Source organism: Acomys russatus, chromosome 15, assembly GCF_903995435.1.
Source record: "Acomys russatus chromosome 15, mAcoRus1.1, whole genome shotgun sequence".
Taxonomy (NCBI): Eukaryota; Metazoa; Chordata; class Mammalia; order Rodentia; family Muridae; genus Acomys; species Acomys russatus.
Window position 1 is genome coordinate 40,966,013 of NC_067151.1, and position 13,365 is coordinate 40,979,377.

The 13,365-nt window shown below is 40.9% G+C and overlaps 1 protein-coding gene across 1 annotated transcript in view; it reads left to right on the forward strand.

Annotated features, from left to right (window-relative positions):
• Positions 1 to 13,365, forward strand: part of Lekr1 (leucine, glutamate and lysine rich 1) — a 170,274-nt gene that overhangs the window by 13,286 nt on the left and 143,623 nt on the right. Inside the window, exon 3 of the mRNA XM_051157263.1 lies at positions 9,780 to 9,994. Coding sequence (XP_051013220.1) covers positions 9,780 to 9,994 — 215 coding nt within the window. The remainder of the gene's footprint in view (positions 1 to 9,779; positions 9,995 to 13,365) is intronic.

Sequence of the window (13,365 nt, forward strand, 5' to 3'; positions counted from 1 at the left end):
TTGTGTGTGTTTTCTTTTTTCTTTCTTTTTCTGAGACAGGGTTTCTCTGTGTAGCCTTGGGTGTTCTGGACTTACTTTGTAGACTAGGCTGGCCTCAAAAATCACAGAGATCCACTTGCCTCTGCCTTCCTGGGATGACTGTGCCTGGCTATTTTTTGTGTTTTGTTGGGTGTGGTTAACATCTTGAGATGGAAGTTTTTCTTCTAGTGCCTTCTGTAGACTTGGATTACTAGATAGATAGTAATTAAATTTGATTTTATTGTGGAAAGCTTTCTTTCTTTCCTTCTTTCTTTCTTTGTTTCTTTCTTTTAATCTATTGTGGCTGAGAGTTTTGCTGGGTATAGTAGTCTGGGCAGGTATCTGTGAACTTTTAGACTTTGTAGGACATCCATCCAGGCCCTTCTGGCTTTTTAGACTCTCTATTGAGAAGTAGTGTTACCCCGGTGGGTATACCTTTGCCTTTGTATGTTATTTGTGGCTTTTAATAGTCCTCCTTTGTTCTGTATGTTTAGGGTCTTGATAATTATATGTCATGGGTAATTTCTGGTCCTGTTTATTTTGTTTTTTGTATAATTCTTGTACTTTTTTGTTGTTGTTGTTTTCTTTTGTTTTTGGAGATAGGGTTTCTCTGTGTAGCCTTAGTTGTCCTGGAATTCACACTGTAGACCAGGCTGGCCTCCAACTCAGAGATCCACCTGCCTCTGCCTCCCAAGTGCTGGACTTAAAGGCATGCACCACCACGCCTGGGTTCTAATTTCTATACTTTTATGTGTATCTTCTTTTTTATATTAGAGAAATTTTCTTTTCTGATTTTGTTAAAATATATTTTCTGTGCCTTTGACCTGGGTTTCTGCTCTTTCCTATATTCCTTTTATTTATAGATTTGCTCTTTTTATATGTCCTAGATTTCCTAGATGTTTTGTGCTGGGATTTTTTTTTTTTTTTTTTTTTTTAAGATTTAACATTTTCTTTAGCTGAGGTATCCATTTCTGGTACCTTGTTTCTAATGCCTCAGATTCTCTCTTCCATATCTTGTACTCTGTTGGTGAGGCTTACCTGTAAGGTTTTTGTTTGACTTCCTAAATTGTTCATTTCCAGTTTCATCTCAGTTTTAATTTTCTTTACTGATTCTATTTCTTTGTTAAATTTTACTTTCATGTCTTAAATAGATTTTATCATTGCATTCCACTGTTTGTGTTTTCAAAGACTTCATTAAGGGATCTATTCATCCCCTCCCCCCCCTTTTTTTTTCTGACACAAGTTTCTTTCTCTGTGTAGCCTTGGCTGTCCTGGACTCACTTTGTAGACCAGGCTGGTCTCAAATTCACAGTGATCTGCCTGTCTCTGCCTTCTAAGTGTTGGGATTAAAGGCGTGTACCACCACACCCAGCCTATTCATCTCCCTTTTAAGGTCCTTGAACATATTCATAATTGCTATTTTGAAATCCTTGTTTTGGGCTTCAACTGCATCGCATTTCCAAGGGCTTACTGGAATAGGGTTACTGGAATCTAGTGGAGACATACTGTCCTGGCTGTTATTGATTGTGTTTTTGCCCTGGTGTCTAGGCATCTGAGGTTGGGATAATGAAGATAATTTTAGGTGCTAGTACCGGGTGTTGTCTTTGTTAGGTGGTGTTCTGTTCCTTGATCTCTTTGCCCTCTCTGGATCTTAGGAGAGTGTGATGGCTGTCAGTGCCTGCTAGAGAGTGCTCCTCAGGTCCGTGGGTGACAGAGAGGAAGAAAGATGGGCTGGGAGAAAAGGCTGAAAGAAACTTCAGAAAAGAGCTAAGGGGATCTTGTTCACATCTAGAGGCAGCGTGCCCTGGGAGCTGGAGGTGCGGTGTGAAGAGGGGACACTGCACGTGAGGCTGTAGCACGGTGAAGAATTGTCTGCAGAAACAGGGATGAAAGGGCTAGGGGAACCCTGCATCTGAACCAAGAGTTGGAGTCTCCAGAGGGGGGAGGAGGAGCATCTGTAAGTATGTTATTATTATCAGGCTGAGGCTGAGAATGGGTGGAAAGATGGCAAAGAAGGAGAGCGTGATGTACCTACCGCAGGTCCTGCTGGGGGTGGCCCCTGCTGGTCCTGGCTGGAGAGTGTTTCTAGGCATCAGTGACTGATGGAAAGGGGTGTAGGGAGGAGGAAAGCCGAGTCATCTGTGGAGTCCCCAGGGAATGGAGGGAGGAGAGGCCTCAGCAAACTGCTACAGGGCTGGGAATGAGGCTGGAGAGATTATAGTGGAGGGCAGGAAGGAGATTGGAGGTTGCCTCCCCAACTCCAGGCCCAGTGTGACAACTGGAGAGCCTGGGTAGAAGGTATTTCTAGGTATATTCTATTTTAACTACTTTGGGTCATTTGCCTAAGCCCATGAGCAGAGCATGTCTATTTTCCATACAGCCCAACATGAAACTGTAAACGTACTTAAGTTATAAAAAATAGTCTAGCTTCTTCTTTGTAACTCAGTTTATTTCTCAAACATGAACTTTGTAGAAGACCATTTTGTGTTGTAGTGTCAAAAGATTGGATATACCTGATAGTTCTTCATTGTATTTAATCAGCATTTAGTGTTTTTTATCGTGTAAATCCTATCCACGTTTTGAACAATATTTGATGTGTGTGGATCCACCTTGCTGCTCTGCTAGTCCTTCCAGCACTGTATTGAATAAGGCACTGAGTATGGACATCTTTGTCTTCTCCCAGGCTACGGGACAAGCACTCAGGCTTTTTGTATTAAGTGTAATGTAGTTGTGAATTCTTTTAAAACTATGTTATGAAATTAACTATAAAGTTGACTTAATAAAGAGGAATGAGCCTGGTGGACTTAGGAAATGGCAAGTTGGTATGTCTGGTAATGGTTGCAAAAGTCTCCTGTCTTATCTCAAAAAAATTTCTGCCATTTTGGCTGAAATTTACTAAACATTTGTTATTTTGGATAAAGTTATTAATGTTTTAATTACATTTAGTTTATTTATTGTGTCATGGCAGGTGTGCATGGCCCATGGGATATATTGGAGTCAGAGGTCAGCTTTCAGGAGTTGGTTCTCTCCTTCTACCATGTGGGTCCTGGGAATCAAACTCAGATGTTCAGGCTCTCCAACAGGCACCTGGAAAGGCATTTTACTGTGCAAAATATCTGAAAAATACTAGCGCTTTGTATTGTTGTCACTCTTACCTTTGACTAAAGTTTGCTGCTTTTCTCTTATACAAAGGTCAGTGAATGTGTGGTAGATTTAACACAAAGGAAAAAGAAAAAGGAGGCCAACTTTTGTATCAGGGAATGTCTCAGTTGGGCAGCAGGAGGCTGTTAGGTGCTTTGTGTAGTTACGTACAGTCAGGGATGCTGACGAAGGTTTAAGCTTAACTTATTTTTTACAAGTTACCATTTTAAGCCTGGCATGGTGGCACAGGCCTTTAATCCCAGCATTCGGGAGGCAGAGGCAGGCAGATATCTCTGAGTTCGAGGGCAGCCTGGTCTACAAAGTGAGTCCAGGACAGCCAAGGCTACGCAGAGAAACCCTGTCTTGAAAAACAAAAACCAAAAGTTATGATTTTATACCAATAACTATAATTTTAAGAGCACAAACACTGCATTTAAGAAGTTTGCTTATAATTTATTTTTAAGTGGTTCTCCATTTGTGTAGTGTATTCCACTTGTTAATGCTTTCCCGAGTAGAACAGGCAGAAACTTCCTGTTAATGATGGTGATCTTGTCAGCGATGACAGCATGCTATTATTTTGCTTTGAAACTAAAATGACAGAACACTGAGTTAGAAGGAAGCACAAATTAAAATTCACAACAAATACCTTTTACTTGCTTCATTTGGATCCCTAATTACAGTATCTCATGACTTCACAAGCTTCCGAGAAGTGTCCCAGTTAGTCTCCACAGGCACTAAGAGTTTGAAAGGGTTATATCTTTTCTGTTACAGTTTTGCTTATAGAAAATTATAATTGAACAGTGCTGAAACTCTATGAGCTACATAATTATTTAATAGATAATTCAGAGATCCAGGTTATACTTGGCCAAGCCTGGAGAACATTCTTTTGGACGTATTATTATTTTATTATTTTGTTTCCAGATCACAATGACTGTTGTGTTTTTCTTTGATGAACATTTAGAAAACCTCTAAAGTGCATTGTTTTACTTATTTTATCTTTTCATCTCTTGTTTTTTTAAAATTATGAATGCTTTTGTAATACCTTTCACAACATGAAGTTTATGATTTCTGTTTCATACCTCCAGCTGTAAATCTACTTTATCAAGAATTTTCTTAAGAATAATGATAGGGCACTTTGCAGAAGTAGGAAAGGAACTGTGACAAATGGACAAAGGTTAGGAATAAATTGCCTTAGAGTAAGCAATAGAATGCTCTAGTTAATGAGAAGGAATGAAAACTCAAGGTGAACAAAAGGACTTCAAGGATGAGTGCAGGTCTCTCGATCTGGATAGGTGAGTTTCCCTAGGGCTGATGGGATTCTGAATGGGATTGCTGAGTCACTGAAGACTGCTGTAGAGGACAATATGCAAATGTTGTTCCCTGTGTGTGAATGACAAGTGAGCCTTATTTTAATTCCAGACAAGACTTTAGAGTACATTATTAAAATGTGGCTTGCAAGAGTTAGTTAGTTTGTTTTTTCCCAGATGGGGTTGCAGTATATAGCCTTGGCTAACCTAGGAACTCACTATGTAGATCAGAATGGCTTGAACTCATGGAGATCCACCACTTGTGCCTCCTGAGTGTTGGGATTAAAGGCCTGTACTGCCATTCCTACTAAAGGAACATTAGTGAAGGCTGTACCCCTTGGGCCAGTTTTACATGCCTTAACATAGCATATGAGCTTTGCTATTTCACTTAAATTTTTCTTTATTTTACTTGCTTTGTGTGTGTTTCCGTGTGCCATAGCACATGTAAAAATGTCAGAGAACGACGTACAGGAGCTGGTTCTTGCCGTCTCATGTGGATCCCAGGGACTGACTTCAGCTTGTGAGGCTTGGCAGTAAGCATCTTTACCTATTGTGCTGTCTTGCTCATATCTATTTCCATTTCATGTTTTAAAAAAAGAGTTTTAAATTGTATGGTTATGAGTGTTTGGCCTGCATATATAAATATGCACTGTATATGTTCCTGATTCCCATGGGGATGAGAAGAGGGTGCTGGATCCCCTGGAACTATAGTTACACATGGTTGTGAGCCACCGTTTAGATGCTTGTAACTGAACCCAGGTTCTCGCAAGAGGAAGAAGTACTTTTAGCTTCTGAACCATCTCTCCAGGCCTTGTTTCATTGTTGTGTCTGTGGTTACTAGCTCTAAGAACTGCATTAGGCATCAGCTGCATGAACTTTGTGACTATGTCTGATAAAATTTGTCTTACTGTCATTAAAGTAGGTATGAATAACTTTAGGCTATTTGCAGAAGTAATTAATAGTTTCATAATGAGGTATATGGGAACAGTATGTAGTAAAAGGACTAGTCCCAACTATGGTGGTATGTGAAGTTCCAGCCTCAACACATATTGAACATATATTTTAAATGTATGTGTATATATGTATATAGCATATATACATATGTGTGAATATACTGTTTTATATGCAAATATGTGAGTGTAAATGATATAAGATATATACTTACATTGACATTTGTAGTTCTGTACTTGCATCTTAAAGCACACAGAAAAAAATGGAAATATGGGTTTCAAGGGATAAATAGTATAAGAGAAAGAAAGTATAAAAAGTCTGGGCAAAGATCCCTAAATGCGAGTAGGACATTCAGCTGTCGGGAGGGACTGAAGTGAGGAACTGGAAGGCTATTATGGATTTTTCCCACTATTTCTCTCTCTCTTCAGAGCTATAGTGTCTTGCTCTCAGCTTCTCTGTGTGTGTTTCAGCCCAGTATTTTGGCTAATTCTGTACAAAATGCATCACACTTATAGTTGCTAAGAACTTACTGTCTAACTCTTTAATACTTTCAGAACTAGTTGGCTTATTCCTGCCCAGAGGTTGATTCTTCTGCATCCAGTTTCTAATTTGGGGCTGTCAGTCAACCGTGGGGAGGGTGGATGGGTAGAAAATGTCAGTCATATTACTAAACACAGCAGTATGAATATAGATAGTTAAATAGGTATTAATTAATATGATAGTATAACATGAGATTGCTAAAATATGAGGGAGTGAGTGATGCAGACTCTATTAGAAAGTGTTGCTAATAATTCAGCTAGTGGGATGCTTGAGTTCTTACTTGTTCTGTTCTCTGTGGTCAGCCATATTGAGCCCTTCAGTTCTAAATGTCATGCTGAGAAAGCATAGGACAAGTTCAGAGAGAGCTAGGATGGGGTGAAGAGTAGAAAGCTTGTTATTTGTGAAGGACCTGGAGGTGGTTATGTGGGGAAGAGAAAACATGAGTGTTCCTGATAGCTGTCCTGCACTGTTAGAAGGAACAGGCTGTCTTCAGATCTTATAGTGAGCTCTGTGTGGAGGAGCAGGTTGTTCTGCATAGTTACTGGGGATTGTTGATGTCTAGGGAGTGATGGGGTGAACGTGAGAAAGGTTTTCCAGGGAAACAAAACTGGAATAGGCTGTGTTGAAAGGAGTTTCTCAAACCTTTGGGATGTCAGAATAGAGCTGAAAAATACATTTCAGTCAGAGTAGCATCAAAGAACACATAGAAAGCTTAAACCAGGTCACTTATGATTTCTTTGAAACATTAAAAAAAGTAAATCTATACAATTGGTATCAGTGACAGGGGGTGACATAATCATTCACACATTTCATTCTGGCATTTGATTTGAGATTATTAACATTTAAGTGAGACTATTTTATAACATTTGTTACTATGTTGTTCCAAGTGATACTTGTGCAATGGTGTTGATAGGTAGATGTGCTGTAACACAGTTACAGGGACACTTTCTACCTCCTTGTGCTGTAACATAGTTACAGGGACACTTTCTACCTCCTAGTGCTGTAACACAGTTACAGGGACACTTTCTACCTCCTTGTGCTATAACATAGTTACAGGGACACTTTCTACCTCCTAGTACTGTAACATAGTTACAAGGACAGGCTCTACCACATCAAGGTAGGCTGTATTAAGAAGAAACACTTTGACCAGAGGTGATGTGTGCCTTCAATCTAGTATTGGAGACAATAAGGTAGGAGGCTAGTCACCAAATTCCAAGCCATGATGAGACATGTTTATTTAAAAGTACTTACTGAGTAATCTAGGAATTGATTTTACTTTGGTTCCTTGAAGCTCTATTACCTTTTAAAAACATCAATCAAACATAGGTTACAAAGGACTATTTATTCTTTTTTTAAAAAAGATTTATTTATTTTTTATGTATACAACATCTGCCTACATGTGTGCGTACCCACAAGAAGAGGGCATTAGATCATGTTATAGATGGTTGTGAGCCACCATGTAGATGCTGGAAATTGAACTCAGGACCTCTGGAAGAACAGACAGTGCTCTTAACCACTGAGCCATCTCTCCATCCCCTATTTATTCTTTTAAAAAAATTATTTGTTTATGTTACATCCTGGCTATAGCCCTAGCTCTCCTCATCTCCCAGTCCCACTTTCCATCCCTCTCCTCCATCCCCTTCTCTTATTCCTCAGAAAAGTAGAGCCCCCCCCCTTCCCATCTGCCCCAGCTTATCACGTTGTATCAGGACTGAGCATGTTCTATTCCCCTGTGGCCCAGCAAGGCAGTCTTATCAAAGGTAATTGAATGCCTGGCAAGAGAGACCATGTCAGAAAGAGTCCCTACCCCCCTTACAGGGGACCAAATGAAGCCTGAGGTGCCCATCAGCTGCTTCTTTGTTAGGGGGGCCTGAGTTCAGTCCATGCAAGGTCCTTAGTTGATGCTTCAGTCTCTGCAGGCTCCTCTTGGCCCTGGACATTAGGCTTCTTTGGTCTTCTTGTGAAGCTCCTGTTGCTTCTAGGTCCTTTTGTCCTTTCCCCAACTTTTCTACAAGGTTCCCTATGCATTGCCCAATGTTTGGCTGTGAGTCTCAGCATCTGTTTTGAGGTACTGCTGGGTGGAGCCTCTCAGAGGACAACTCTGTTTGACTCCTGTCTGCAAGCATAGCAGAGAATCCTTAATAGTGTCCGGGGTTGGCTCTCTCCCATGGGGTGGGTCTTGGGTTGGATCAGGCATTGGTTGGACCTTCTCTCAATCTCTGCTCTATCTGTTCTGTCTTTATCCCAGTACATTTTGTAGGCAAGGTAAATTTTGAATAGAAGGTTTTGTGGATGGGTTGGCGTTTCCCTCCCTCTACTAGGAGACTTGTCTAGTTAGAGGGTGTTCTCTTCAGTCTCTATGGGCCGTGCTAGTAGAAGTTCTCCTTATATCCCCCACTGGAGCCTATCCTGACTTAGGTCTTTAGCTTGCCACAGAGATGCCCCCACCCATAGTTTCTTTTCTCTATAGGTCTATTGTCCTCCCATCCCTGCTCTCCCCAGGTCTGATCTCTGCCCTCACATCTCTTTTTGTTTTTTCTCCTACTTGTTCCCTGCCTTCAACCACTACCTCTGTCTGTTCTGTTTCCCCTTCTGAGTGAGATTTAAGCATCCTCCCTTGGGTCCTCCTTGTTACTTATCTTCTTTGGGTCTGTGCATTGTATGTTTATTCTGTACTATGTGACTAAAATCTACTTATAAGTGAGTATATACAATGTGTATCTTTCTAGGTCTGGGTTACCTCACTCGGGATGATCTTTTCTAGTTGCATCCATTTGCCTGCAAATTTCATGATTACTTTGTTTTTACTATTTATTCTTAAGACATAATAAAGGAAGGGTCCTTTTCCAGGTTTGCTTTTTCAATGTCCTTGTGTTGGCCAGAGCCATATAACACACTTCATCTGAAGGACATATACCTGTGGTAGATAAGTACAGTGTGGTACATAACTACATATCAGGTTTTTTTTTTTAAAGTCTTGAGTTTAGTTTTAACATTCTTACCTTTCAGCTGGCTATATAACTTAAGGAGTCTCAGTTTTAATCTATAAAATGAGTAAAGAAGTGCATAAGTTAAAAACTGTTTTCCCTGTTGTAGGTTTGGACAGAATATTACATTTTGTAAAACATCATAAAATACTGAAGCTGAGTAAGAGCATAGAGTTCCTTTGGTTCAGAGCCATAATTTTATAAATGAGTAAATGAGATCTAAAAAAAGTCCTAAGTATCTAAAACAGCGGTTCTCAAGCTGCCTAATGCTGCAGCTCTTCCATACAGTTTCTCATGCTGTGCTGACCTCTAACCATAAAATTATTTTCATTGCTACTCATAACCGCAGCTTTGCCACTGTTATGAATTGTAATGTAAATATTTGATATGCAGCCCCTGTGAAAGAGTCATTTGTTCCCAAGGGGATCACGACCTACAGGCTGGGAACCACAGAGTTAGAGGGTCATAGTGTGCTTGGCAGCAGAAGCCATGGGGTCCTTTGGACGCTATGGACAGTGCATCTCAGAACTGAAGTTGTAGGGATGTTTTTGGCAGCTTTAGTTTTATTTCGTGAAAGATATTTCAAGAGTAAATATTTCTTAGCTATACCATGGTGAAATAACTTTGAAAAACTCCTTTCTCTTTTTAATATTTGTACTGGTTTTAAACATTTCATGCAGATGTATGCAGTGTGTGTCATAGTGGCTGTCCCTGCAATGAACAGACTGTGTATTTACTTTGTCTCCACAGTACAGCTGCATAGCAACTTTGGTTGAACTTTATTTTTCACAATTAAAAACATAAAATTTCAATAAGTATATGTTCTGTTTCCTAGATGTCTCCTGAAGAAACAGTTTGTAAATACTGTGGCGTCAGCTATCTAATTCTTCATGAATTTAAGGCCATGGAAGAAAAACTGAAAGCAATGGAAGAAGAGGTGAAATTTTATCAGGGAAGTGTAGATCGAGAAAAGAGACTTCAAGAAAAGCTGCAGTCTCTTAGCCAGGAGTTTGAACAGTACAAAACTGACAGCGAGTCCAAGAATAAAAGGTTGGAGTATGTTTTCTCTCTCTCATTTAGTTTGAATGAAAACAGTAGATTTGGGTGGCCGTGTGGTACATGCCTGTAATTCCAGCAGTCAGGAGGAGGAGGCAGAAATGATGAGAATTCCAAGCCATCTGTTTATTTTTCTCTTTTTTTCACTGTGCCTTTCTTTACTTTTATTAAATGCATTTCTGTTATATTTGTAGCTTAGTATCTTTTAATAGATATTTAACAATAATAAAATATGAAGTGTGACTTTGCCACTTAAATGTATGTACTGGAAATTGTTGTACATTAATGTATACAGATCCACTTTGCTTTTTTATGTGGCAGTGCTTTTCTTATATATATATCATAATTTATTTATCATTTCTCTTGTCAATATTGATACTATTTCCATTTATTATTATAGGTACTATTTATGTTTATGTGCCTTTGAACATGTTTCTCCATAAGATAAATTTTCAGAAACAAAAAGACTGAAAGCAAATTCCAATTTACAATTTTGATAATTATTAAACCAAAATGTCCTTTGAGAAAACAGAATTAATTAAATTTGACCCAATATTTAAGAATTGGCTATCCTTTATACTTTTTTAATATTGACATCTTTTTTTAGTCTCATGCATGAAAAAATGTTACTTCCTGCATATTTAGTTTATATTTCTTTTTTATAAATGAAGGACAGCCTTTTCTCTTTTTAACACGGAGATTGATATATCGCTGATGATTACCTGCACACATAAATTGTCCAATTTTCTATTGTGTTATGTTTTTACAGAAATTGTGTTTGCTTTGAGGCAAGGTCTCAAGTAGCAAAGGATGATGTGAAGCCCTGGTTCTCCTGCCCCTCCTTCCCAGTGCTGGCAGCCCCACCACACCAGCTTCACCTGGTGCTGGCAGCCTCACCACACCAGCTTCACATGGTGCTGGCAGCCTCACCACACCAGCTTCACCTGGTGCTGGCACGCCTCACCATACCAGGTTCACATGGTGCTGGCAGCCTCACCACACCAGATTCACATGGTGCTGGCAGCCTCACCACACCAGGTTCACATGGTGCTGGCAGCCTCACCACACCAGCTTCACCTGGTGCTGGCACGCCTCACCATACCAGGTTCATATGGTGCTGGCATGCCTCACCGCACCAGGTTCACATGGTGCTGGCAGCCTCACCACACCAGCTTCACATGGTGCTGGCACGCCTCACCATACCAGCTTCACATGGTGCTGGCACGCCTCACCATACCAGGTTCATATGGTGCTGGCATGCCTCACCGCACCAGGTTCACATGGTGCTGGCATGCCTCACCACACCAGATTCATATGGTACTGGCATGCCCCACCACAGCAGGCTCATATGGTCCTGGCAGCCTCACCACACCAGGTTCATATGGTGCTGGCAGCCTCACCACACCAGGTTCACATGGTGCTGGCAGCCTCACCACACCAGCTTCACATGGTGCTGGCACGCCTCACCATACCAGCTTCACATGGTGCTGGCAGCCTCACCATACCAGGTTCACATGGTGCTGGCACACCTCACCATACCAGGTTCATATGGTACTGGCATGCCCCACCACAGCAGGCTCATATGGTTCTGGCATGGCCCACCATACCAGGTTCATATGGTGCTGGCATGCCCCACCACACCAGGTTCATATGGTGCTGGCATGCCCCACCACAGCAGGCTCATATGGTGCTGGCACACCTCACCACATTGGATTCATATGGTGCTGGCACACCTCACCACATTGGATTCATATGGTGCTGGCATGCCTCACCACAGCAGGTTCATATGGTGCTGGCAGCCTCACCACACCAGGTTCATATGGTGCTGGGGATCGGATGCTGGGCTAGGCAAGGACTCTACCAACCAGCTCCACATTCTATGGAGTTTCTAATATAATATTCTTCTTATACCATATATGTATTAATGTTTTCTTATGGTTGCTTATCTTTTTGCCTGTCTATTAAAACTTTTGTTGTATGTTTCTTTTTAAAATTTCTATACTGTGCCAAATTCTGCCAAGGTTCTGTGAGATGAGACTTACCAATCCTAGCCTCAACACAAGAGGAATGTATTGGAAGAACATGTACTGTAGCCTGTGGGAATAACGGAGACATTCAGGTCCTCTCACTGTGTAAGGATGGCAACAGATCCTGTTTAAGGGCTGTAAAGATGCCCACCCCTCTTTCCTTCCTTGTGTCATCCTCTTCAGGTCTGAGCGCCTGTAAGGAAGAGCCTCCCTGCTTTCCGTTGAGTTCTGTGACCATCTTGATCCCCACCTCAGTAGCCTGAGAAAGGAAAGAACCTGGATCAGCAGTTTTATGAGACTTTGTGTAATACGGAAAAGATGTTACTAAAAGAAATTCAATTTTTCTTATCAGAAAGAAATATGTAAATCTGGCAAGTAAAATATCCAGTACTGGGAAGAAAAATGACAATAACAATCCCAATTTAAAACTACAAGGGAAAAAAGGAATGGCATTATTTTATAGTATTGCTTTAGAATTAGCCTTTTAGTATATTTGCAGTGGCCTTGAACTCATGGAGATCCACCTGCCTCTGCCTCCCTGACAGCTGGGATTAAAGGTGTGTACCACCATGCCCAGGTCGATATCTGTTTATTGATCAGAATATTTTTGTTTAGGATTTCTTTGGCTTTTAAGACTTAATTTATAATTTTGGCATAGTTGTATATTCACAAATACTTGTAAGAAAGAGAGAGCCTGTATACTCTTTATCCAAGTTTAAGACTAGCGCTTTCACTTAGAGAGCCTAATCATATGACTAGCTCTTTTGTTATTGTTTCAGAAATCTCTAAAGTGTCCCTCCCCTTTGTCCCTTGTTCACATTTGGCAAATTCTTTGTTTGTTTTGTTTTGATTTTTGAGACAGGGTTCTGTTGTGTAGCCATGGCTGTCCTGGACTCACTTTGTAGATCAGGCTGGCCGGGAACTCACAGAGAACCACCTGCCTCTGCTCTTGAGTACAGGGATTAAAGGCGTGCACCACCACGCCCGGCTCCATTTGGCAAATTCTTAAAGTTGTGTTGATACCGTCCATTGCCCTTCCACCTGTGCTGGTGTGGATGTGTAGGTGCAAGCACAGCTCATCCTGTCACTTCCAGCAACCTGACAGTGCTTTGCAGAGGCCTCTCTTCAGGGTGAGCCAGTATGAAGCAGACTTGGAATTTTTGAAGCACATTTTAAACATAGGTCTTGAGCACAGGGCCTAGTACAAAGAGGAGTTCAGGGAAGCATGGCGCCCCAGGAGGGCATCAGGAGAGCCGCACTTCTCTCTAGGGTGAGTTCTGAAGGTTTCTCAGAAGGCCTGCTAAGAAATGCAAATGATATCACAGGTAGTTCCTGCCT